This window comes from Ornithorhynchus anatinus, chromosome 13, assembly GCF_004115215.2.
Source record: "Ornithorhynchus anatinus isolate Pmale09 chromosome 13, mOrnAna1.pri.v4, whole genome shotgun sequence".
NCBI classification, from domain to species: domain Eukaryota; kingdom Metazoa; phylum Chordata; class Mammalia; order Monotremata; family Ornithorhynchidae; genus Ornithorhynchus; species Ornithorhynchus anatinus.
In genome coordinates, this window is record NC_041740.1 from 605,997 (window position 1) to 630,529 (window position 24,533).

Genomic DNA, 24,533 nt, shown 5'->3' on the forward strand with positions numbered 1-24,533 from the left:
AGTTCCCGTCCCAGATCCCGTTTGAAGTTTAAGACAGGAGTCAGAAGTAGGGGACAAAGCAGAATCTTCCTGCTCCATCATGTTTCTAACAGATTCAAAACCTCCATTTTTCCACCTATATTTTCCTGCAGGCTGGTTTCTTTAGACTTGTGTTTCTGCATAGCATAGGATGACCATCTTCCCCTGTCTTCCATAGCCTCATTTCTCCTTCCCCACCGTTGTTATTTTAGCAGCCCCCCTGCCCATACTTCTGACAAGTCCCATGGCAGGTTGCAAGGAGCACTCTCTGGGGTCTGAGTGCCAGTGGAGTCAGCGTTTTTGGCCCCTCTTTAGCAGTCAGGGGACAAGTTGAGGGGGCTAGTCTGTTTCTGGGTGGTCTGAGATCCTACGGTGGGGGAGGGGAGGGTGGGAAGACCTGGAAGTGGGCATCCAAGCCAGGAAAACCCTGATTTGTTTGCCAGCCTCTCACTGGAGCATGGTTTTCACCACCGCTTTGGGTTGGAGGGTCACCAAGGTCATTTCATCCCTCCCCCTCCCTCAGTCCAGCCGGGGCTGATCACTGATACTCCAGTTCTTGTGCTCAAATGTCTCCTGAGCAGAGGGTGTTGCAGTCCCCCACCCACAGACCTCTTCCCATCTCAGATCCAGGCCTTCAGGGCAAGATCCATCCATCAGGAGGAAAACACCTGGGGTACCTTGAATCCAACCCCCGACCGTACACAACCAGAAGGAGGACAACAGGTCCCACCCCCACAGCTTTACCTCTCCCTGCCAAATCCTCCCAACCCAACCCAATCCCACCCCATCCCCTGCTTATGAACCTGGGAGGCCCCAGTTTTGCCCTCAGACTTGGCTAAACATGGGTGAGAAAAGCAGCTTTATTGAGGGGGTTGCAATGGGGGGCGCAGGAGGTGGGGTAGTGTGGGGGCAGGGTGGAGACAGACCTGGTGATCCAGGGCTCCACGGAGGTGGGGCAGACATAACAGCAACAGCACTGGCCTTGAGCCACTGCCAATGGGCCTAGGTCAAGGAAATGGGGCCCCAGCCCTGCTCCCCACCCCTGGGGGTCTGGGCTGCTTGCTCAGGTTGGAGGTAGGGGGACAGCAGGACAAAGCAAGGGCAAGAGGTGTGGCAGATGGGCTGGGGGCGGGGCTCTGTGGGCAGAGAACCCCTCCCCAAACAACACTTAGGGGTCAGACCACGGGACAGAGAGAGACCCTCTTCAAAAGAACCCCAACTGTTTCTTCTCGATCTGCTGCTTCCATAGCGGCATCTGGTAAAATTCGTTCTTGGATTTGCCGAACACCATGAGGAAGTCCGTGTTGGAGAGGTAGAACTAGGGGGAGATATGGGATGGGATCGGGGGCAATGTGAGCTGGGTGCAACCCCTACCTGTGACGGGGGGGAGCAGGAGGCTGTCACCACCCCACCCCACCCCAACCTTACAGAGGGGCCCGGGGGAATGGGAGAGGGGGAAAGAATTGGAAACTCTTTGAAAGCAGGGATCGTGTCTACCTACTCTATTATACTCTCTCCCAAGAGCTCGGTACAGTGCTCTGCACACAGTAGACTGTCAGCTCCTTGAGGGCAGGGATTGAGCCTACTAATTCCACTGTACTCTCCCTGTGCTCAGTACAGTGCTCTGCATACAGTAAGAGCTCAATAAATACCAGTGATTGCTTGACTGAGTGAGACCTGGGAGTGGGGAACAGAAAAGGAGGGTGGGGAAAGAAGGAAAGAAGAGGAAGGAAGGAGGACGGGAAAGGGGGGCAGTGGACGCTCACCTCCTTGCGGGTCGGGTCCACGCCCTCGGGCAGCTCCTCCACCGACTTGTTCACCAAGTCCTCGCGGAGGAAGGAGCCACAGGGCACCAAGTCGCAGTTACTGTTGCCGCTGAAATAGCTGCCGTTGCTGCTGTCGCTGCTGCTGCCCCCGCAGCCACCACAACTGCCGCCGCCACCCCCGCGGCCCTGGACATGGAGGGGAGGGGGTTAAGGCCCGGGGGATGAACTGTCCCTATCATGCAGGATGGACCAGGGCATAGAGCATCTGATGAGGACAAGTCCAGGCTGAACCCACTCACCATAGTCATCTCAGAGATAGCCAACAAGTCCCCCAGGCTGCTTTTTGTCTCCTCGAATGACTTGATTTCCTAGCCAGAATGAGAGAGAGGACATGGGAGAATCATCTTCCGAGGTATGCCCCCAACTCACCCTCCGGCCTGCCCAGCCCAGGACACCGTGCTGGATCTCCTCCTGGTCAGGAATGAACCAACCAACATTCCTGACTCCTCTCCCTCCCTGACTATCCCCCAGCGACCCAGCATGGAATATCCAAAAACCGTGACTCTCCTCTCCATTTCTGATTCTCCTCCAGTGACCACAGACCCTCTGATAACCCTTCACCACAGTGGTCATTATTATTATTAATAATAATAATAATAAAAATGGTATTTGTTAAGCGCTTACTCTGTACCAAGCACTGTTCTAAGCACTGGGATAAATACAAAGTAATCAGGTTGTCCCACATGGGGCTCAAATCTTAATCCCCATTTTACAGATGAGGTAGGTGAGGCAGAGAGGAGTTAACTGACTTGCCCAAAGTCACGCAGTTGACAAGTGGCAAACCCAGGATTAGAACCCATGACCTCTGACTCCCAAAGCCATGCTCTTTCTATTAAGCCAAGCTGCTTCTCATTGGTAATGGTAGGTTACACACACTTGCCAGTTGGAAACTCCCCCCTTAGCGTTCCAACAAAACTCTCAGTGGACCTGGGAGGAGAGAGGTGGCTAGGACAACCAACCTTGCTAACTCTACCAGTTTGGTCTAAAATATCCTGTGTGGACACCACATCCTGATCCAGGCCTCCCTGACCTCTCTGCCACACACACAAAAAAAATTGGGCGTGAGGACCTCTCAGACAATCAGTGGTATTTATTGAGCACCTTCTGTGGGTGTCTACTAAGCGCTTGGGAAGGTAACAAAAGACCAACACAAACAGGCCCTGCCCTTAAGGATCTTTCAATCTAATGAAGGTGGCATTCCTGGAGAAGCAGCATGAACTAGTGGAAAGAGCACGGGCCTGGAAGTCAGAGGACCTGGGTTCTAATCCTTACTCCACCAGTCGTGTACTGTATTACTTTGAGCAAGTTACTTAACTTGTCTCTGCCTCAGTTACCTCATCTATAAAGTGGGGATTAATTCTGTGAGCCCTATATGAGACAGGTACTCTCTCCAACCTGATTACCTTGTATCTATCCCAGCACTAGCATAGCGCCTGGCACATAGTAAGAGCTTAACAAATATCATTAAGAAAAAATTATTCGATATCTTCCCTAGTAAAGACAGAACTGAAAGATTCATTGGCTATCTCCTCCTTCTCCTCCTACTCCGCCATCAGGGCAATCACTTTCCCCCTTGTTAGTGACCCACCAGTTGGGTAAACTCAGCCCTGGACAAAGCCATCTCACCACAACTGTTGGGCAGAGGGGGATGAAGAGGAGGAGAAGGAGGAGGAAGGAAGAGTGGAGGGAGAGGAGGAAGAGGAAGGGTGCGGGTGGCCTGGAACCACCAAAGAGAGAGTAATCTACTCAAAAGGTAGCCTGGTGGAGAAACGGGACTTTAAGAGGGCCTGGTTGGAGCGAAAGAGGGAGACAAAGGAGAGCATTTCGACATTTCAGGTGTGAGGAGTGTGGGGCTTGTACCTTGGTTTAAAGATGGAAGGATGTGCAAGTCTGCCCTGGGCCCGCCCCTCGCCGTAGCGCCCCCCTCCCCCTCCCCAGGACTCACACGCCACTTGTAAGGGTCCCAGGCATTGAACCAGCCAGAGAAGGTGAGGGGCTCGTGGCCTTGTTTGACCGTGATGATGGGGATGGCGGGGTCGCGGCCCGCTGGGTGGGTCTTCAGGTATTCCTGAGCCGAGGTCAGTGACTCATTCCGCTCGTAGGTATTGGAGGCTTTCCCAATCCACAGGAAAATCTAGTGTGGGGGTAAAGGGGCGGCGAAATCAACCACCAGCCCGGATCCACTCCCCCGGCCCACCCTCCTTCCAAGCCTCCTGACAAGCCCCTCCGCCCCGTTCCCCCGCCAAATTGTTCCCCACCTTCTGGGCCTCAGCTGCTCACCCACCTCCACCTGGACACTCAGGGATTGGTCTGTCTTGGCTGTTACTTATTTCACTGGCCGTAAAATTCGCAAGAGAACAATTCTTTTCTCACTCATACCATCAGTATGTATTCATCCCTTTCAGTCTTCTTTCTCCTTCACAGTTTGTGGATTGCCTTACCTGCGTTTTATACTTCTTTTGTGTGATCCCAAGCAGTGGCACACACAGCAAGCAGCAAGGACAGCGCACCCAGGACAGCGCACTGCACACAGTAAGCACCCAGGACAGTACTCGACGCACAGTAAGCACCCAGTAGAGTGCAACACACACAGGAGGACCGTGGTCCAACACAGTACACACAGCAGGCACCCAGAACAGTGCTCTGCATACGGCAACCAATCAGTACATTACTTTGCACACCATAAGCACCCAATACAGTGCTCTACATATAGCGAATGTACAGTATATTGCTGCAAACCACATGCACCCCGTAAATCCTGGTGACGGTAACTGTGAAATCTCCCCTAGCTTGCAGGAAGTGTTGAAACTGCACACATTCCTTCCTGACGCTATAGCCAGAATCGAGAAGACAAACAATTCTTCTTTTCTATGGCATTTGTTATGCGCTTACTATGTGCCGGGCACTGTACTAAACCCTAAGATAAATACAAGATAATCAGATTAGATACCAACATGGGGCTCACGTCTTAATCCCCATTTTACAGATGAGTTAACCGAGTCACAGAGAAGTGAAGTGACCTGTCCAAGGTCACCCAGCAGACAAGTAACAGAGCCGTAATTAGAACCCAGGTCCTTCTGATTCCCAGACCCGTGCTCTAACCACTAGACTATGCTGCTTCCCTATTCTTTCTCTATTCTATTCTTTGCTTCTGAATTATTTGGAATTGTGGGGCCCAGACCCTAGTCCCTTCACTTTGGATTCAGGGGTGGGACGGGGAGGGGGGCGGCTGCACCCTCCAATCCCCTCCCCAGCCACGGGACTAGCCTGCCCTTCCCCGGGCGGGTCCAAACTCAATCCTCACCTCCTCCCAGGTGTCCAGCAGCATGACATCTCCCTCGTCCAGATCATCTTGGCAGAAGTCCACCATCTCGGTCATGATGAACCGGCCGGTTTGATTGGAGCACTCGAACAGGCGGGGTTGGTACTGGACCTTGAGTTCCTGGACCCTGGACCACAGGGCCAGGAGGGGAGACCACGGCTCAGCTCGGACTCCAGCCCTGGAACCCCCCTCCTCGCCTAAACCTGCTCTGGCCCCATCCCAGTGGACTTCCACTAGAGATTGTTGTGGCACCATGGGGGAAATATGGGGAGGTCATGCAATATGAACCCCTTACAGAGACCCCTGAAGCTCGACAGGGCCAGAGAGGATTAGATGAATCTGTTGACTTTTGAGTCCACAATCCTCTAGACTATAAATTTATTATGGGCAGGGAGCGGGTCCACTAATTCTGTTGTACTGTAGTCTCCCAAGTACCTACTACTGTGCTCTGCACATAGTAAGTACTCAATAATTACCATTTTAAAATGTAAAAATGGTATTTGAGTGTTTACTATGTGTCAGACACTGTACTGGGCACTAGGGTAGATACAATCTAGTCAGGTTGAACATAGTCCATATCCCACATGAGACTCAGTCTTAATACCTAAAAATCGGGATCAAGACTGTGAACCCCATGTGGGACAGGGACAGTGTCCAACATGATGAACTTGTATCTACCCCAGAGCCTAGTACAGTGCCTGCCACATAGTAAGAGTTAACAAATACCATTAAAAAATCCCCATTTTACAACTGAGGTAACTGAGGCACAGAGAAGTTAAGTGACTTGCCCAAGTTCACCTAGCAGACAAGTGACAGAGCCAGGATTTAGAACCCAGGTCCTTCTGAATTCCAGGTCCACAATCTATCATTGATCGATTTATTTTTTTTGGGGGGGGGTGGTCCTGAAATTCCTCTTGGACTTATTTAATAGGAAGGCACGTTCCTGCTTTGCTTTACTCTAATAACTGTTGTTTTGGTTCTCCACTCTGCTCTTGCCCACTTTCCCTGGAGACATGTGGGAGTACAGGGTGGGGGCCAGGACTAGTTGACGTCTGGGGTGTAAAGGGGAGTGGCCTGTTTTGGATAAACCGGAGTGGGAGGGGAGATGAAAGACCCTACTTCCTGAGGGCACGAAAGCCTCTAATGGGGGGGGGGGGGAGCAGAGGGGAGATATGGGAAGCCCAGAGTGGAGGTTAGGGGATATAGACTGTAAGCTCCTTGTGGGCAGCGATCACTTCTATTAACGGTATCATGCTGTACTTTCCCAAGCGCTTAGTGCGGTGCACTGCACGCAAATAAGTGCTCAATAAATAACACTGATGGATTCATTCATGCATTACAGACCGACGGAAGGACTAGAAGACCGTTCTAACGGGAGGGAGGGGAAGGTCAAGAGAGCCACAGCGTGGCATAGTGGATAGAGCACGGGACTAGGAGTCAGAAAGACCTGGGTTCTAAATCCAGCTCTGCCACTCGTCTGCTGTGTGACCTTAGACAAGTGACTTCATTTCTCTGTTCCTCAGTTTCTTCATGTGTAAAATGGGGATTAAAACTGTGAGGCCCGAGTAGGACAGGGACTGTGTCCAACCTGATTAGCCCGTGTATACTCCAGGGCTTAGTACAGTGCCAGGCACATAGTAAGCTCCCAACAAATACCATAAAGAAAAAACAAAACTCGTTTCCGCTTTGGTCCTGCCACAGTCCCGAGGATCGCCACAAAGGAGAACGGCAACTCCGTGCCCGGCCAGGCCACCGGCTCTCCTGTCCCTCGCCCAGGCCTCGCCCTCCCTGGACCACCCGCCTACCGCGTCCCTCGCCCGGGCCTCGCCCTCCCCCGACCGCCCACCCTCCTACCGCTTGTCGCTGGCGTAGGGGGCTCGGCCGCCCAGGACCTCCCAGAAGTACGACGGCTCCTGGCCCTCCAGCATGGTCAGTTTATCCAGCTGACACAGGGTTTCGGCCACGACCTTGGCCGTTTCCCGTTCGTCTCCACTGCAGCCCTAGCCGGAGGGCGACGACATGGGGGTCAGAGGGAAGGGAGGCCTTATTTCATCCTCTCCCTGCTCTTCCCTGTAGGACTCTGGACAAGGGTCTGAGGGAGGGAGAGACCTGCCCTCGGGCGTGGGGAAGGAGAGGACTGCCAGTCTGATGAAGAAGACAGGGAACAGTCTCTCTCGTGTTGAGAGCTGGACAAAAGGAGATGGACACTCGAACCCTGCCCCCGGGAGGCTGCCAATCTAATGGGTAGAAAACTCTTTAACGCACTCTCTCGTTGGGAGCTAGACAGAGGGAGCAAGAGACACAATCCCTGCCCTCGGTGGGTTGCCGGTCCGATGGGAAGACAACATACACACACACACACTCACACTCACTCGTGTCGGAAGCAGAATAGAGGGAGAAGGAGACATGATTCCTGCTCTTGGGGGCTTCCAGTCCGATGGAAAGACAACACATTCTCTCTCATGTTGGGAGCTGGGCAGAGGGAGAATGAGTCAGGATCCCCGCCCTCGAGGGGGCTGCCAGAACGATGGGAAGACAACACACACACACACACACACACGCACACACGCACACACACATCTAGGCGCCCAGGACCGCACCTTCCCACACCACAGATAGCACACTTGTCCAGCCTCAAGTATGTAGACGTCACTGGAATTGAGGGCCGAGGCCCGGGCGGGCACCTCCATGGTCCTGCTGTGGCCATTATCCGTAGTGCGCACCTGGAACAGCCGGGTCGCCGGCTCCAGCCCCTTCTTCCCGTCCCGGCTCGCCCTTCCCTGCACAAACAACGCGGGGTGGGAGCCGGGGTGGCGGGTCAGAGGCCCGTCGGGGGTCAAGGGCTGGCGGAGGATGGGGGATGCCCGGAAAGGGGTGGACCTTGTACAAGATGAGTCGCCCTCCGAAGATGGCCAGGAAGTGGCGCGGCTCCTTGCCCACGGTGATCCGCACGTGGACCGGCTCCTCCTGAAACCTGCGGTCCAGCTCGGCCGCTTCCACGGCCAAGGCGGTGATCTCGTCCCCGCTGGCGTGTCGGCCCTGGACGGCGGGAGGGAAGGTTGGGTAGGTGCGGGACCCTCGGGACCCTCGAGGAGCACCCGCCGCCTCCCGGGCCCTGCCCCACCCGGACCTGCCAGGAGTAGAGGATGTAGCAGGGGTGGCCGGATTTCCGGTAGGTGTACAGGACCAGGTAGCAATAGCCGTCGTAGAACTGCCCGTACGTCCTGGCCTCCACCGGCTTCAGATGCAGGTCCTCCAACCGCCACACCTGGTCGGGGGGCACCGGGCGTCAACACGAGCCCCCACTTCGAGCCCGGCTCCACCTGGGGCCTGGGGGATCCCCGGGGTCGCGGTGCGAGGGCGGGGATGTCATTTCTCGCCCCGCGCTCCTACTCTCAGCTCCCGCCCCATTCCCCTCCCACTCGGTCTCCGCCTCGCGGGCCTCCCCCTCCCTCAGCCTCCGCCTCGCACCTCCACGGTGCCGGATCCATCATCCACCATCCTCTGCTCGGCCGCCAGCTCCGGGTGAGCGTGCAGCTGCGAGGCGTCAAACTTCACCGGTTCCACCTTGGCTACAGACGAAGGCAGAATCAGGATGACCCTGCGAGCCCCAGCCCCCCAAAACTGACTGTCCAGGCCCTGGTGAATGCCAGGCCCCAGCGGACCGACGGGCACTGGAATCTGAACCCCTTTGGGGAGGGCGCGGGCCGGGGGTCGTCGCCGGGGGTGGGGTGGGGCGCTCACCGATCCGGCCCTGGCTGTAGGCTCTGCTCGGGGTCTGGGTCTCGTCCCTGTCCGTCCACCGTTGGAACAGCTGCTTGAACGTGGCCGACTCGGCCCCGTCGTTCACCACCTCCACGTTGGTGCTGGCGGAGTAGCCCTTGGCCTGGATAAAACCCTGGCGGGGGTGGGGGGCGGGGGAACGATGGGGTCTCTAGGAGCACACCGCGGAGGAGGGCGGGAGGGGCGACGAAGCCCCGGGATAGGGGGAGCTCCAGGGAGGACGGGAAAGGTTTCCAAAATGACCCCTCAGCTCGGCCAGACCTGGCTAGGCGTGGTGGGAGTGGGGTGGAGCGGGTGAAGCGTCCCCCTCCCCAGAAAGGGTTTCCCCGTGCCCGGCGGGACTGACCACGGCCCTGCTGAACGCAGCCCTCTTCTCCATCGGACTAGACGCCCGTCCCCGCCACACGTAGATCTTGAAGCCTCCCTGATCCAGAATGTGGCAGTCCTGGAATGGAGGGGGAGTGGGCCGCTGGGTTCTGTTCGCCACCCGGCTCCTTCTCCGGGCTGTTCCGCACCCCCCAAGTGCCCAGATCGCTCGCATGAATGTGTCTGTGTGCTTGTCTGTGTGTCTGTGTGTGTGTGTGCGCCCGCGCATGAGCTTGTGTGTGCGCGCAGATCCGAGACACCCACTCACTCGCACACGCACCCAAGCAGCCTCACGTACACGTGGACTCCCGCGTCCTTTCTCAGACAAGCACCAGCCCGGCCCGCCGCCCCACCTCGTGATGCAGCAGGTCCTGCGTGAGCGGCCTCATGGCGAGTTCTTGCACGACCAGATTCTCGCCCTTCTCGTAGACGCTGTGTAGGGGGGAGCCCGGGGCAGGGTCAGCGCGAGGGGGAGAGGGGTCTCGAGGCGGCCCGGACCCCCGCGCCCCCCGGCCGGATTCCCCCCGCCTCACCGGTAGAGCCGGACGTTCCCCTTCTGCATCAGGTCGACCTGCGGGGCCAGGACGGCTTCGCGCAGCTGGCGGGGCCGCGGGCCGAGCACCGTCTCCATAATGAGCATCAGCTCGCGGGAGATCGCCTCGTCGTTCACCACGCTGATCTGCGCGCGGCCGCTCCGCTCCCCGTCTCGGATGCTCCGCGCCAGGGCCAGGCCCTGTCCCCCCCCCGACCCCGGGAGACAAACCCGAGTCAGGACGCGGAACGGGATGCCGGAGCCTCACAGCTCCGAGCTCCATCCCAGAGCCGGAACCCGGAAGCCGGAATCCAAATCCCCGAGTTGGAACCCGAAGCCCAGAGTCAGAGGTCTGAGCCAGAACCGAGGCCTGGAGCCGAAACCCAGAACCCCGAATCTGAACTCAGGCCAAGTAACGTCACGGAACCCCAAAGCTGGATGGGACCCTGAGGGTTCACTTTGGCCATTCCCCTGCCTCCAGACAGGGCCTCTGCCCACCCCCCCAACCCTGTGGCCTTCTGTGGGCAAGTCACTTAACTTCTCTGTGCCTCAGTTCCCTCATCTTCAAAATGGGGATTAACTGTGAGCCTCACGTGGGACAACCTGATTACCCTGTATCTCCCCCAGGGCTTAGAACAGTGCTCGGCACATAGTAAGCCCTTGCCAAATACCAACATTATTATTATTCTCCTGTGGTCAGGGGCCCCGGAGCCGGAGGCTAATTAGCCCCCGGGCCCTATTCCTTGGTCTCCCACTCTAATCGCTGGGAAGTTCCCTTTTAGGTCTAACCTACATTTATTATGCTATATCTCCAGCCTGCTTCCTAGCATGGGTGAGATCGTGACGGTTCTCCCGTGCACCTTGAGAATGCCAGGAGATATTGGGAGAGTCGGGAAGCACCCAAACCCCAGGTAATGGGCAAGTCCAGGGGCTGCACAGGGGCCTCAGGCCCCACCACTCCTCAAGTTCTGTTGCATCTTCTACCTTTAGCCATGTCCGCCCCGAGCCGGGCGGGGCCTACGGAGACGGTCTTATCCAGCTTCCTGCCTCTGAGCGGACAGGGTCCGTCCTTTCTAGGGTGTCCATCCCCGGCAGCCCCATTCCCGAGAGCTGGGGAGTCCTCCCTGCAGCCTGAGCTGTTTTCCCCGGTGTGGTCCTCACAGGGCATGGGATGCACGGATCGGCCCCCTCGTTGCCATGGAAACCCCGGGGAGCCCCAGAGGCCCCTCTCCGCCCCCCGCCCCTGGCTGGAGTGCCCCGTGGGGCGGGGCGACCTTGGATTTCTCGGCCACGTTGCTCTGGGGCCCGTTCCACTGAATCAGCAGCTTTCCCAGATCCAGCAGGAAGACGCCTCCCTTGTTGAAGCTGTTCCAGCTGAGTTCCATCTGTGGGGTGGGTGGGGGGTGAAGAGAGAGTTCGGGGGGCGGAGGCGGGGCACCTCGGGGTGGGCTTGTATGCCTGGTCTCTAGCCCCTCCCCCTCGTCGAGGCTACGGCTGAAATTCGTGGTGGACAGGGAATGTGTCTGTTACATTGTTATATTGTACTCTCCCAAGCGCTTAGTACAACGCTCTGCACACAGGAAGCGCTCAATAAATACAATTTACTGACTGACACGGAAGGCCCCCTCCTTCCCCTCGGCAGGCCGCTGGGGGCTAACCGGGCAGGGGCGGCAGGGCCATCAGCAGCCTTCCCAGGAAGGGATACGAGGGGGAGATCCTAATCGGCCCCTACCCCCAGAAGTGGGGCGGACCAGAAGCCCTCTCTCCTCGCCACCCTGGAGATGGTCAGATGAGCGCTCCGCTCCACCCCCACACCCGAAAATGGATGGGATCAGAACCCCTCACCCAGGAGACCAACACTGCTCCCCTCACCCCAGAAATGGATCAGACCAGAGCCCCTCCTTCCCACCATCTCCCTGGAAATGTCAGACCAGCCCCTGGTCTGGAAGTGGGGGAGACCAGTGCACCTCTCAGGACAGGAGATAGGTCAGATCAGCACGCACTCCCCAGAGATGGGTCAGGCCGTCAAACCTCTCTCCCTCTTTCCCCGAAAATGGGTCAGGTTGGAGACTGCCCCCCTTCCTCCCTCTCTTCCCCCACCCGGGTATGGGCAGAGGTCAGCGTGCCACCCCACTTCACCTCCGTGGCGGACACGTGCTTCTTGCCCTTGATGTGCAGAAGGCGCTTCATGTTGAACATGGATTCGAGCTCGACATTCTTGAACACCAAGGAGTGGGCTCCCTTCTTGTAGCTGTGGGGAAGGGGGCGGGAGCAGAGTCAGACCATCTCCAGGGCCGGGGTGACTCCAAGATCAGTCACCTCGCCCTCTTCCCGCCTCCCCACTCATGGACTGGACTGTCCAGTCAACTCTATAGTCTTTTGAAGGCAGGCAGGATAGCAGCTGGTGAGTTCCACATAATATGGCCTAGTGGAAAGAGCTGGGGGGTGGGGTCTGGGAGTCAGAGGACTCGGGTTCTAATCCCAGCTTTGCCACTTGTATGCTGTGCGACCTTGGGTAAGTCACTTCTCTGTGCCTCATTTATCTTATCTGTATGACTGTGGGCAAGTCACTTAATTTCTCTGTGCCTCAGTTACCGCATCTGTAAAATGGGGATTAAGACTGTGAGCCTCACGTGGGACAACCTGATTACCCTGTATCTACCCCAGCGCTTAGAACAGTGCTCTGTACATAGTAAGCGCTAAACAAGTACCAACAATATTATTATTATTATTATCTGTAAAATGGGGGTTAAGATTGTGAACCCCATGTGAGACAGGGACTGTGTCTCACCTGATTTGCTTGCCTCTACCCCTGAGTTTAATACAGTGCCTGACACATAGTAAGCGCTTAACAAATATCATAAAAAAGACAACGCAGGCATCTCGGTGTGTCCCCGTGTGTCCCACCCCGCCCCCCCCCCGCGCCCCGGGTTGGTAGGAGAGGGCCGGGCCGGGAGAGGAGGCAGCACCAGAGCTTGTGAGGGCAATGGGGGGAGGAGGCTTTCGAAGGGAGCGGTCAGACACCAGGCTTGGGGTGTTGTAATCCTACCGAGTGGAGAGGGTGGCAGGTTTACAGAACGGGGGGACTTGGAGAAGGTGCGTGCGGATGGTGGGGAGCGGGGCGGCAGCCGGGATGGGGTGCGGTGGTGGGGGATGTCCCTGCCCCACCCCTCGCTGCGGCCCCACGCCCCGCGGAGACTTACATGACGGCTTTCTTGAAATAACTCTTGAAGACCTCGGACTCGTATCCCTGCACCTCGCGATGCTGCACGGGGCAGCCCCCCAGGACATCGTCCAGCTGCGTGGTGTAGATGGCCGCTGCCCCCTGCTCATCCTGGGACGAATCCTTTCCGATCCAGTAGTGGATGTTCCTGGAGGTGCCCCTGGAGGTCTGCTTGTTCTGGGGCGACAGCGGCGGCAAGGGTGAGGGGCGGGGGGATGGCGGGGGCAAGTCGACAGAGCGACCTGGCTCCCATCCCCAGCCAGCCAACCCCATCCCTACCTCCATCCCCGGTCCCCAGCCCCACCCCCATCCCCCCAGCCCCAGTCCATCCTTCCAGCACCCCCAACTCCCCTTCCCCTTGCCCAGCCCCCTTTCCTCAAGGGCTCCCAGGACTAGGAAGCATTTGCATGTCATTTGCCTGTCACTTGCATAAAGGCCCGTCTCCTCATCCTTGCTGACCCAGCAGTACCTGGTGCGGGGTCGGGGAGGGCAGTTGCAAGGGTGGAGGGTATAAGCAGGCAGGCAGAGAGGGAGCCTTGGTTGCCCAATCCTCTAGGATTACCCCTTGCCCACCCAACACCTCTCCCTGTGTGTCTGTCACTAACCCCCTCCCCCAACTTATTTTTAGATTGTGAGCCCCCCCGAGGGACAGAGATAGCATCTAATTCCCACCTCAGTAATCTTTCCCAGCCCTTAGTACAGAGTTCTGGCCACAGAAAGTGCTTAATACTATTGCTATTAGTGCTCTCGGGGCTATTACTAAACACACGCCCTCCTGGGCAGATCTGAGCTGGGGGCGGGTGGGAGCGGGGAACTCACGACAGAGACTACCTGAGCGGATAGTCACCCCCGCAGCAACCGCTGGAACTATGTCACTGGGGAGGGCCACCAAGAGGGATCAGAAAGGATTTAAAGCCACAGACCACACCGGTGCACAAAAGCCCAAGGAGGACGGAAAACAATGAATCCAGAAAGAGGCCCATTGCTGGCTTCTTCCCAAAACAGTCCGTGGTGGATGGCTGTTTGTTTAAGCTCAAGGGCGCGGTGGGTCTTCCAATCGGCCACTCTTTCTCGGGGTTCCCGGGCCTACCTGTCTGTCTTGGCTTCCTCTGGGCTAGGATTTCTCGCTGGAAATCTTAAAGGCCTGTGAGCCGAGAACTGCAACTCCGCTAACCTGAGAGCTGAGCTTAAACCGACAGGCCTAGCCTTGATCAATCAATCAATCAATGTTTTTTTCAAGAGCTGATTATGTGCAGGGCACTGAACTAAGCGCTTGGGAGACTACACTGCACAGAGTTCGTTGGCATGTTCTTTGGGTTTACAGTCTAGAGAGGGGAAGACAGACAATCAAATAAATTACGGATATGGACACAAGTGCTCTGGGGCTGTGGGTGAGGAGGATATCAGGTACTTAAAGAGGACAGATCCAAGAACAAGTGCAATGCAGAAAGGAGAGGGAGTAGAGGAAATGAAGGCTTAGTGGGGGCAGGCTTCTTGAAGGAGATGTGTTTTAAGTGGGCTCTGAAGGTGGGGAGAGTGGTGATCTGTCATGATCCAGTTTTAACCCTTGGTCTGGGGAGCCAGAGCCCCTGGGTACCTGTCTCCGCATCTGTCTGTCTTGCCTACCTGCAGTTCCTCAATACTGATCAGGAGACACTCCCCTAGACACTCCTGGTCACACCCACACACGCCCAGACCCTCCCCTCACACCTCAAGGCCCGCCCTCCCAAGCCTGTTCATCCACATGCTTGGAAAGTGCCAAGGTGTGTCTCAGCTTCCCCTTCCCTCCCTGCACTTCTCCCCCACCTGAGCGGAACCAGAGTCTCCCCCGACCCCGTTCCCGGGGGGAGTGGGCGGTGGTACAGGCGACACAGACACTCACGTGGAGAATGATGTAGCAGTCTCCCTCGTAGAAGCTCCCATAGGACTTCTCAGGGATGGGAACCATCTTCATTTTCTAAAGGGAAATGGGGAATGGGAGAGCAGAGAGTCTGAGCAGGGGGAAGGGGCTGTGGGTACGAGTGTGTGTTCTGTCGGCCACCAGACTGCTCCTCGAGGGCAAGGAGGAGGAGTCGTTTCTCCTCTTCTTCCCCCTCCTCCAGCGGTGTGTGTGTGTGTGTGTGTGTGTGTGTGATGTTTCTCCATCAGACTAGCAGCCCCTTGAGGTCAGGGACCATGTCTCATTTTCCAGCCTAGGACCCTGATGGGGTCAGGACAAGCTAAAGTCAGTCTGTGGTCTTGCCTGAAGACAGGGAGTTGGACAAGGTGACTCTTCCTTGCACTTGTATCGCATTTTCCCCTTTCCCCTCCTCAGCCACCCAATCCCCCTCACCTCGATGGTCCATATCTGCAGTCCAGGCTTCTCTTCGATATTCGGAAGGCCAATGTCGGGGTCCGCCATCTTGCAGGCCGAGCTGTGTGGTGGAGGAGGGGAAGGACACCCAGAGGGTTAGGGGAGGAGGAGAGTGATCCTCACTGGGATTCTGGTTCCCTGAAAGGATGAACCAGTCCTGCAACCAAATGATCTTCAATCGCCTCTGTGCCTGAGTGGCCTTGCACTACTAAGGCTCCAGGCACACCTCCTACCCATGGTCCCACGCTCCCACGCTCCCTCAACCACCGGCCGCCAGGAACTGGGAAACACCAACCGGGCTGGGGAGTTTCCCCCCTGCTGTGCAGCTCTGGAGCAAGCTTGGCACTGGACACGTAGGCCTGGATTATCTACAGTTTGGGATGAGCTACGGGCACACTGGCCCTGGGGTGGAGGATAACAAGGAGCAGGGAATGTTGGGAGCCTGGGCCCTAGCAGGGGAATGACTGCCCCAGGCCAGCTGTTTCCTCTTTGGTTCACTTGCACTGACTGGGACAGAGGGAGTCCATCTGAGATGTCCCAGGCCCACCCGCTGCCCGATTGGAGCTAAATGGACTCGTCTTGAACCCCTGGGAAAGGCCTCCCAGCTCTCTGGATCAGCAGGCATACACAGAGTCTGGGCAGGAGCCAATTCCAGGGAATAGTGGAATAAGCAATTGTGGATGCCTTGAGCTGTGAGGTACCTCCAGGGGTCATTCTGTCCAATCTCCTGCCTTAAGGTCCCCGAAGCTTCAGTCAGAATGTCCAAATCGCCATCTTGGACTCTTGTTCCCCAGCTAGCTGACTTGGTCATCACAGTCAGTGACCACCACCACCCGCCATGATTTCTGCCTCTGGGGCAGTTGCAGAAGGCAGCCCCATGCCCTGCCAGGGGAGAGAAGTTGGGGAAAGCCTGATTTATGTAAAAAAAACCCTCCTGACTGAGCCACTTGAGTTTCAGGGAGGGAGGGAGGGAGGGGGTTCCTAGGGAAGGCAGTATCTGAGCCAGATAACCCTGACTGTGGGGCGGGGGCAGGTAGGGAAACTGGGTCCCTTACTCCGAGGGGACTCTCCCTATCACAAAGGAAGCCGAACCCCAAATCCCCACCTTGGCCTCAAGAAGGATCCAGTGACTGAATGATCAAGGTAGCTTCCAGCCTTTCTGACCAACCTGCCCGCTACCTCAAATTTGACCCTTGTCTCTGCCTTAAGATCAGTCCTTTCCTTACCCCAGCCTCAGCCCCAGGCCCTGTCGTTGCCCCAAGCCCGTGCCCAGCCACTGTCCCTGCCCCAGCCTCTGCTCCATCTCCAGACAATGTCCTTAACCCCTAGGCAGCCCAAACTCTCGACCTCCCCGCTTCCACCAGAGGGTCCAAGAAAAGCTGGTGGCACCTGGGTTCCCTCGGCCAGGACGGCGAGGAGGTGCCCTGAGACTGCAGGGTCTTAGAAGAGGCAGATTCAGGTCAGACGACTAGGGAGGAAGAGAGGAGCTGGGATTTCTCCAACTATGGGGGAGACTGTGCCGGAGACATGGGTCTTCCCTGAGACTGGGTGATAGAGGAGAAGGTCTCATCCTGCTGAATGGTGAGTGGGGGGCTGGGCCTTGGTGGGGGGGGGGCAGACGGCCTTCCCATAGCCTCCCCTGGCTTTCGGCTCCTCCTTGCTATTTTCTCAACCTCCCCAGTCTCTGTCCCTTGGAGAAGAACCCCCACCCTCAGGCTCGCCCTGCAGGACCCTTTTTCCGGGGGTAGGCGGAAAGGAGAGGAGGGCAAGGCAGAGGCTGCGGGAGCATAAAGTTTCTGTGGGGAACTTCAAGGAGGCCGTGGGAAGGGCACATAGGAGGGAGAAGAACAAGGGGGAGGGTCGGCCTTCAGTGGGGCATCCCACCCCCTTTTCTGTCCTGCAATAAGAACCAGTGCTGAAGAGGGTGGGCCCGAGGGGGTGCTGCAAGAGTACTGGGCTGGGGCGTTGAGCGGGGGCTGGGGTCTCGGGGGTCCAGCGAGGGTAGGAAGCGACTGATTCTTCTGCCCCTTCCGGGATCCGCCTCCACCCTTCCCCCCCTCCCCACCTCCCAGCTCCCGGCAGCGATTGTCATGGACACACAGGTGTGTACGTCACCTGTCCGCGCCAGGCGGGGTGGACCAGGTCTCGGAACCCTCCAATCCAACCCCATCAGACCCCTCCCCAATGCCGAGCCAGCGAACACAGTCGCTGTCCCGGAGGGACAGGGATTGGATCTGGGGAGGCAGGGAGAGCCCCTTGGGGCTTTGGGATGGAGGGGAATGGCAAGCGGGGGAGGGAAGGGCAAGAACCCACGATAGCAAACTTTTCCGTTCGAAGACTATTTGTCCAAAGCCCCCGCGGTCGCCAGTTTATGAGGGGAAGTTTCAATACAACGAATTTTCAGATGAACAAATGCGCATCCACGGGCTCCCGAGAGTCGTTAAAGTGAGAGTTGGCGCTGCCCAGGTTACCGTTTCCCGAAGAAATCCACGACATTACTGCATATGATGGTTTGGAGAGGTAAAGAGACAGACACAGACCCAGAGACGGAGAGACAAAGAGGCACGGAGACAGAGAGGCAGTCTCGGACTCAAATGGAGAAAAAGATGCAGAGACGAAGAGGTTAGACAGACGACGGACAGAGCTGCCGAAGCCTGGGAGATCCTCGGCCTCTATCTGCCTCTCCCCTCCGAGCGGCCGGAGGGGTCTCCGAAGCTCTGCCCCTCGCCCCCCACCCTCATCTCCCATGTCAATCACTTCTGGTTCGCACGTAGTGGATAGAAAACGGGTCTGGGAGTCAGAAGATCATGGGTTCTAATCACGGCTCCGCCACTTGTCTGCTGTGTGACCTTGGGCAAGTCACTTCTTTGTGCCTCAGTTACCTCATCTGTAAAATGGGGAGTGAGTCTGTGAGCCCCAAATGGGACAAGGACTGCGTCCAATCCGATTTGCTTGTCCCCAGCGCTTAGCTCAGTGCTTGGCACATAGTAAGCGCTTAACAAATACCATAATTATTATTATTACGCCCCTGCCGCAGAACGCCCACCCCTTTCCCCCAGCAGTTCGGCTTGTTCCCCATCCCCAAATCCGGGCGAGCGGATGGGATCTGGGAGGGCCGGGTTGGTGGGGGGATGAGAGCCGGAACGCTTACCTGCACGCCAAGGGCACGGAGGTCCAGCTGTCCGAGGGTCCGTTCCTCCGGCCGCCCCGATCCCACGGCCTTGTCCACCCGGGCCGACACCTCCCTCCGCCCCCTGTCCCGCCCGGTCCGGCCCCTGAAACCCGACACCGCCCCCCGCCCCCCTCCGGGCACACCCAGCCCCGTCGCCTCCCGCCCCTCCCCAGTCACCCCTAAAGGTGCTCCCGGTGAGGATCCGGGCCCGGGGTTCAGCTGACATCCGCCCTGGGGGGATGGGGGCGGCCGAGACCCCAGCCCAGCTCCGGCGGGCAGAGGGGGACACACCCCAGCGACTGACCACAAGCGCCGGAGCGGGGGCGGGGGTAGGAGCCGGGGGTCACTCCCGTCCCCACTGGAAGGTTCAGCTCCCTCAATCCCACCTCCTCCAGGGAGCCTTTCTGGATTGCTCCCACCTGTCCCTACTGATGGCAGCCATCACTCTCCCACACCCGCCCAGACCTGGATGGATCTGTCTGTCTGCCAGTCTGCCTGGAAGTGCAAGTGCATGTGTGTGTGTGTGTGTGTGTGAGTGCATATATGTGACTGCAGGTGTGTGTCCCGAGCATGTGCATGTATGTAACCAGCTCTGTCCACCTCAAAGCGGGAAGGAGGGAGAGAAGAGTGGAGGGAAGTAGGGGGAAAGGCCGGAGGTGGGGCAAAGTCGGAGACGGGGGTAGCGGGGAGGAAGGAGAGATCAGCCCGACTAGAAAAGCAGGTTCAGGGGATCATGTAACACGCCCCCCACAACTCCTCCAGCCCCAGGCGGGAGGGGGACTAGGGTAGATGGATAGGTGAGAACCCCGCCGCAATTCAATTCACTAGTTGGAGAACTCCCCCCCACCCCCCACAACCAATTATTTGGCAGTGGTCCAGCCCCTCCCCGGGCCCCTGGCCTTCTAGATCACGCTGACCTCCCAGGTCTGGCCCACCCGCTCCTGAGAGAACTGCCCCTTTCCGCCGCCCCCTTCCCTACACCTTCGGTACCTTGCCCCCGTCACCTGGTTTCGGAGTGCAAGGCAGGGTTCGCACGGGAGCAAAGTGCGGGGTGAAGACTCGTTGTGCGGGCAGACGCGGGCTGAGGGGGGACGAGGTGAACCTCCTGGAATTGCGGTTGGAGGGAGAAAGGTCCAGAACCAACAAACAGGCATTTCCTTGTGAGACTCCGTTTCTGCAGACAGCTGTGCAGCCGGAAACACCAGTGGACTGCGGGGGCTTGGGGAGACCCACGGACAAGCCTCTGGGTTGTTCCACGAGGGGTGGAGAATGTCCGAGATGGAGAGGGGAGAGTCATCGGGGTGTCGGCTGGTCACTGCTGGGTCGCTGGGGGAGTCAGGGATAGAGAGAGGAAAGGGTGTTGGATGGTTCGGGCTGGGTCACTGTAGGGAAAGTGACCTCTCATTATCTTGAATCTACCTCAATGCTTAGCACAGCGCCTGGCCTATACCGCTCAACAAATACTATCATCGTCATCATTATTAGTTATTAGGAGTCAGGGACGGAGAGGGGAGAGTCAGGGCAGTCGGAAGGTTCATGCTGGGTCACTGACAGAGTCAGGGGTGGAGAGGAGAGATAGGGATGTTTGGTGGTCCGTGCTGGGTCACTGGGGGAGAGTCAGAGATGGAGCGGGGACAATCGGGGGTGTTGGATGGCCAATTCTAGGTCACTGGGGGAGAATCAGGGATGGGGAGGGGAGAATCAAGGGTGTTGGATAGCCCATGCTGGGTCACCGGGGAGAGACAGAGGCGGAGAAAGGAGAGTCAGGGGTGTTGGGTGGTCCGTGTTGGATCACTGGAGGAGAGTTGGAGATGTCCATCCTTAATCATGAGGATGGGTGGGCAGAAGATCGACCAGCACCCCGTTCCTCGCAGAGTACTGACCTCCCCGTGGGAGACAGAGCCCCGGACTGGACTGGCCGGAACTGAGCGCTCGGGGCCAGTTTCCCGATTCCACCCTCGCGGAGCATCGATTAGTGTCCGTCCCTGGGCAACCGGACGATTGCCGAGTGGTCCTTGCCCAGACTTCGGAGAAAGGGGCGAAGGGCTGAGTGTCCGTCAGGCGAGAGGTCCCCCGGGAGGGAGGGGGGCCAGCCGGACGGATTTCCCCTCCCCCTAGCCCTCCTTGCCCTGAAACAATGGCCCTGCAGCCCGAATGGCTGAAAACCGGTTCCGCAACTGTTGCAGCTCCCGAGGTCGGGGACGGGGTGTGCGGTGGCAGGGCCAGCGCCCTGGTCTCCCCCCGCGGCCCGGGGCCGCCGCAGGAGCCGGAGAGGGTGGGGGACCAGGAGGAGAAGGAAGAGCAGGAGGAGGAGGAGGAAGAAGAGGAGCGGGAGTGCTGCGGACACTGAGGAGCGCCGGGGAGGGTTTAGGGAGTGAACTGATAACTTCACGCGGGGGTGAGGGAAGGACGGCACGCACAGACTCCCCGTTCGGGATCTTTCCAGCCACTCGGGCTCTGTCGGTCCTGCCCGGGGACCCGAGGGGAGCTGGGATCCCAGGGGCGACAGCCCCATTCCTCCTCCACGCCCGGCTGCCGGGGGGGAAACAGAAGCTGGGTGAGCAGGGAAAGGGAAAAAGCAGGTAATAGGGCCAGAAGACCGTTTAAACCGGGGAACGATGCGGCAAGGATGAAGAGAATTTTGAGCTCGGGGTCACAATCTCGGTCATAGTCCCACCACCACTCGGCCCAGGCCCGGCCCAGTCCGGTCCAGAGCCGGCCCCCGCATTTCCAATCTGGAAGTGGAGTCCGCGTGGAAAATCTCAGAGGAGCAGGCTGGAGTCAAGGTCAGGGGCATGGTGGGATGCACCCCAGTTGGGCCGGTGAGCACCAACTCCCACGAAGGCCACCGCAGCCTAGAGAGGTCAAATGGCCCATCCCCCTGCCTCGGCGCGGGTCCCGCGGGTCTAACCTCAATCCCTCTTTCCACTGTGACTTTCCGGAAGCGGCTTCAGTTTGTGATCCTCCTTGGGGTGACCGATGGCGGGCAAAGAACCGGAATCTACCGGCAGTGTCCGGTGTCCCGCACTGCCCGGCCCTGTGAATCTTCCCTGCGAACCCACTCCTCCACAGCTAGAGAAGCACTGGAACGGATGGTGGGGTGGCAGGAAGGATACTCAGCGTCGGTGAGGGAATGGGCGAGGCAGGAATTTAACTGGGGGTTCCCCAGTGGAGACCCCTGTTCCAAACCTTGGCCCGGAGACAGAGGCGGTCATCTGTCCAGCAGACTCCGGCCAGACAACCGAAGATCCTTTCTCTCCCCTCCCCCAGAATCTCATGGACCCTCCGGTCAATGGCGGGAGATCCGTGTGATAATAATAATTATGGTTATTACATGGCAGGTACCAGGTAATCAGATTGTCCAACTTGAGGCTCATAGTCTCAATCCCCATTTTACAGATGAGGTAACTGAGACACAGAGAAGTCGTGACTTGTCCAAGGTCACACAGCAGGCATGTGTCGGAGTCGGGATTAGAACCCAAGTCCTCTGACTCCCAAGCCAGTGCTCTCGCCACTAGGCCATGCTGCTCCCCACGGGGAGACTGAGGCCTCAAGGGGGCTAGTGACTGATCTAAAGTCCCACAGCAGTCTGGACCAGAACCAGGTTCCCCGTGTCATCCCCACCGTCCTGGGTAGGTTCTGGACTAACCGGAGACCCTAGGGGAGGGCGGCACCCAAACACCCCCACCGCCCGTCCCTCTGCTCCACAATAGTTCAGCCCACCCGAAAGGACCTCCCCCCACTCGCCTCCACCCCTACTCCCTGCTAAATGGTCGGGTCAGGGAGACCCAAGCTCTTAGTACAGTGTTCTGCACACAGTAAGTGCTTAATAGGATTGATTCCTGAAAACAGCAGCAGCTGGAAAAAAATGGCCCAATAAAATAATAGACTGGCGGTACAGATGGGGTCAGTGTCTTCAGTCACACTGGGTAAAGTGTGAAGCAGCGTGGCTCAGTGGAAAGAGCACGGGCTTTGGAGTCAGGGTTCATGAGTTCGAATCCCAGCTCTGCCACTTGTCAGCTGTGTGACTGTGGGCAAGTCACTTAACTTCTCTGTGCCTCAGTTCCCTCATCTGTAAAATGGGGATTAAGACTGTGAGCCCCACGTGGGACAACCTCATTCCCCTGTGTCTACCCCAGCGCTTAGAACAGTGCTCGGCACATAGTAAGCACTTAACAAATACCAAAATATAAATATACCTGCATTCTAATCCCAGCTCCACCACTTCCCTGCTCTGTGACCTTGGGCAAGTCACTTATTGCTCTATTTTATTAATGAAATGCACTTATCTATGGTTCTATTAAATCTATTCTATTATCTATTTATCTATGGTTCTATTGAATACCTGCATGACTCAGTGGAAAGAACCCGAGCTTGGGAGTCAGAATCATGGGTTCTAATCCCGACTCCGCCGCCTGTCAGCTGTGTGACCATGGGCAAGTCACTTAACTGCTCTGTGCCTCAGTTCCCTCATCTGTTAAATGGGGGTGAAGACTGTGGGCCCCAGGTGGGACAACCTCATTACCTTGTATCTACCCCAGCGCTTAGAACAGTGGTTGGCACATAGTCAGCACTTAACAAATACCAACATTACAATTTAGCTCTTTTGATGGTATTGATGCCTGTCTACTTGTTTTGTTGTGTTGTCTGCCTCCCCCTTCTAGACTTCGAGAAGCAGCATGGCTCAGTGGAAAGAGCCCAGGCTTGGGAGTCATAGGTCATGGGTTCGAATCCCAGCTCCACCACTTGGCAGCTGTGTGACTGTGGGCAAGTCACTTAACTTCTCTGTACCTCAGTTACCTCATCTGTAAAATGGGGATTAAGACTGTGAGCCTCCCGTGGGACAACCTGATGACCCTGTATCTCCCCCAGTGCTCTGCACATAGAACAGTGCTCTGCACATAGTAAGCACTTAACAAATACCAACATTATTATTATTTCAGCCCGTTGTTGGGTAGGGATTGTCTCTGTTGCCAGATTGTACTTTCCAAGGGCTTAGTACAGTGCTCTGCACACAGTAGGCGCTCAATAAATAGGACTGACTGACCCATCGTCAGTGCCGGGTTTTGCCCCAGCCCGGCCCCAAGGACGCCACCGCCACCTGGTGGGCCAGAAAGGGAATAGCACCGCCTTTCGCCCAGCGCCCCGACTCAATCTGGCTCAGTCTTTCTCGGCTGGACAGAGAATCAGGGAGAGGCAGGGGAGAGTCGGGGGTGTGGGGTGGCTTCTGCTGGGTCACTCGGGGAGAGTCAGGGACAGAGAGGGGAGAGTAACGGGTGTCGGAGGGTCCGGTCTGGGTCGCCGAGGGAGCCAGGGAAGGAGATGGGAGAAGCAGGGTTGTAGGATGTTTCATGCCGGGTCAGTGGGAGAGAGTCAGGGATCGAGAAGGGACGGACAGGCCACCCGATCTATGGTCTCTATCCCAAGGCATCTGCCTCTCCCCATGAGGCTCCATCCAATCAACAGGATCCATTCATTCTTTAACGACGATGAAAGAGACGACATGGGCCCCAAAGATTCCTTGAGCTCCTGTCATGCTCTGCTACGGTCCAGGCTGGATTGCTTGGGGACCGAAAGGGATGCAGAGGAAGAGGAAGACACATCTTCTCCTAGAGGGCTTCTCTGACTAAGCTCTCGTTTCCTCTTCTCCCACTCCCGTCTATGTCACGGTTGCGCTTGGACTTGCATCGGTTATTCGCCCCCCTCAGCCCCCCGGCACTTATGTACATATCCGTAATTCGTTTCTTTATACTACTGTCTCCCCCTCTAGACTGTAAGCTCATTTGGGGCAGGGAATATTCCTACGCACTCTTATATTGTACTCTTCCCCAAGCACTTAGTACAATGCTTTGGACACAGTGAGGCACTCAATAAATAAGATTGATTGGGAAAGACAGAGAGGAGAGGGGAGGGAGAATGAGGAGGAAGAAGGGAAAGG

At 57.3% G+C, this 24,533-nt stretch overlaps 1 protein-coding gene across 2 annotated transcripts; it reads right to left on the reverse strand.

The window, feature by feature from the left end:
* Positions 1 to 860: 860 nt before the first annotated feature.
* VILL (villin like) lies at positions 861 to 19,700 on the reverse strand. Of its 2 annotated transcripts, none has more exons than XM_029078439.2 (20): positions 19,600 to 19,700; positions 15,403 to 15,484; positions 14,953 to 15,027; positions 13,051 to 13,247; positions 11,987 to 12,098; positions 11,122 to 11,232; positions 9,849 to 10,048; positions 9,669 to 9,747; positions 9,296 to 9,394; positions 8,911 to 9,064; positions 8,638 to 8,738; positions 8,297 to 8,434; positions 8,047 to 8,205; positions 7,767 to 7,946; positions 7,021 to 7,166; positions 5,149 to 5,293; positions 3,790 to 3,978; positions 2,084 to 2,152; positions 1,785 to 1,970; positions 861 to 1,336 (listed from the first exon to the last, which is right to left on the reverse strand). In XM_029078439.2, the coding sequence occupies exons 2-20, from the start codon at positions 15,469 to 15,471 to the stop codon at positions 1,223 to 1,225; spliced, it is 2,523 nt and encodes an 840-aa protein (XP_028934272.1). In that variant the 5' UTR covers positions 15,472 to 15,484; positions 19,600 to 19,700; the 3' UTR covers positions 861 to 1,222. The 2 variants fall into 2 exon arrangements, with proteins under 2 accessions (XP_028934272.1, XP_028934273.1); XM_029078440.1 differs by lacking the exon at positions 19,600 to 19,700 and adding an exon at positions 18,575 to 18,683.
* Between the last annotated feature and the right edge of the window lie 4,833 nt (positions 19,701 to 24,533).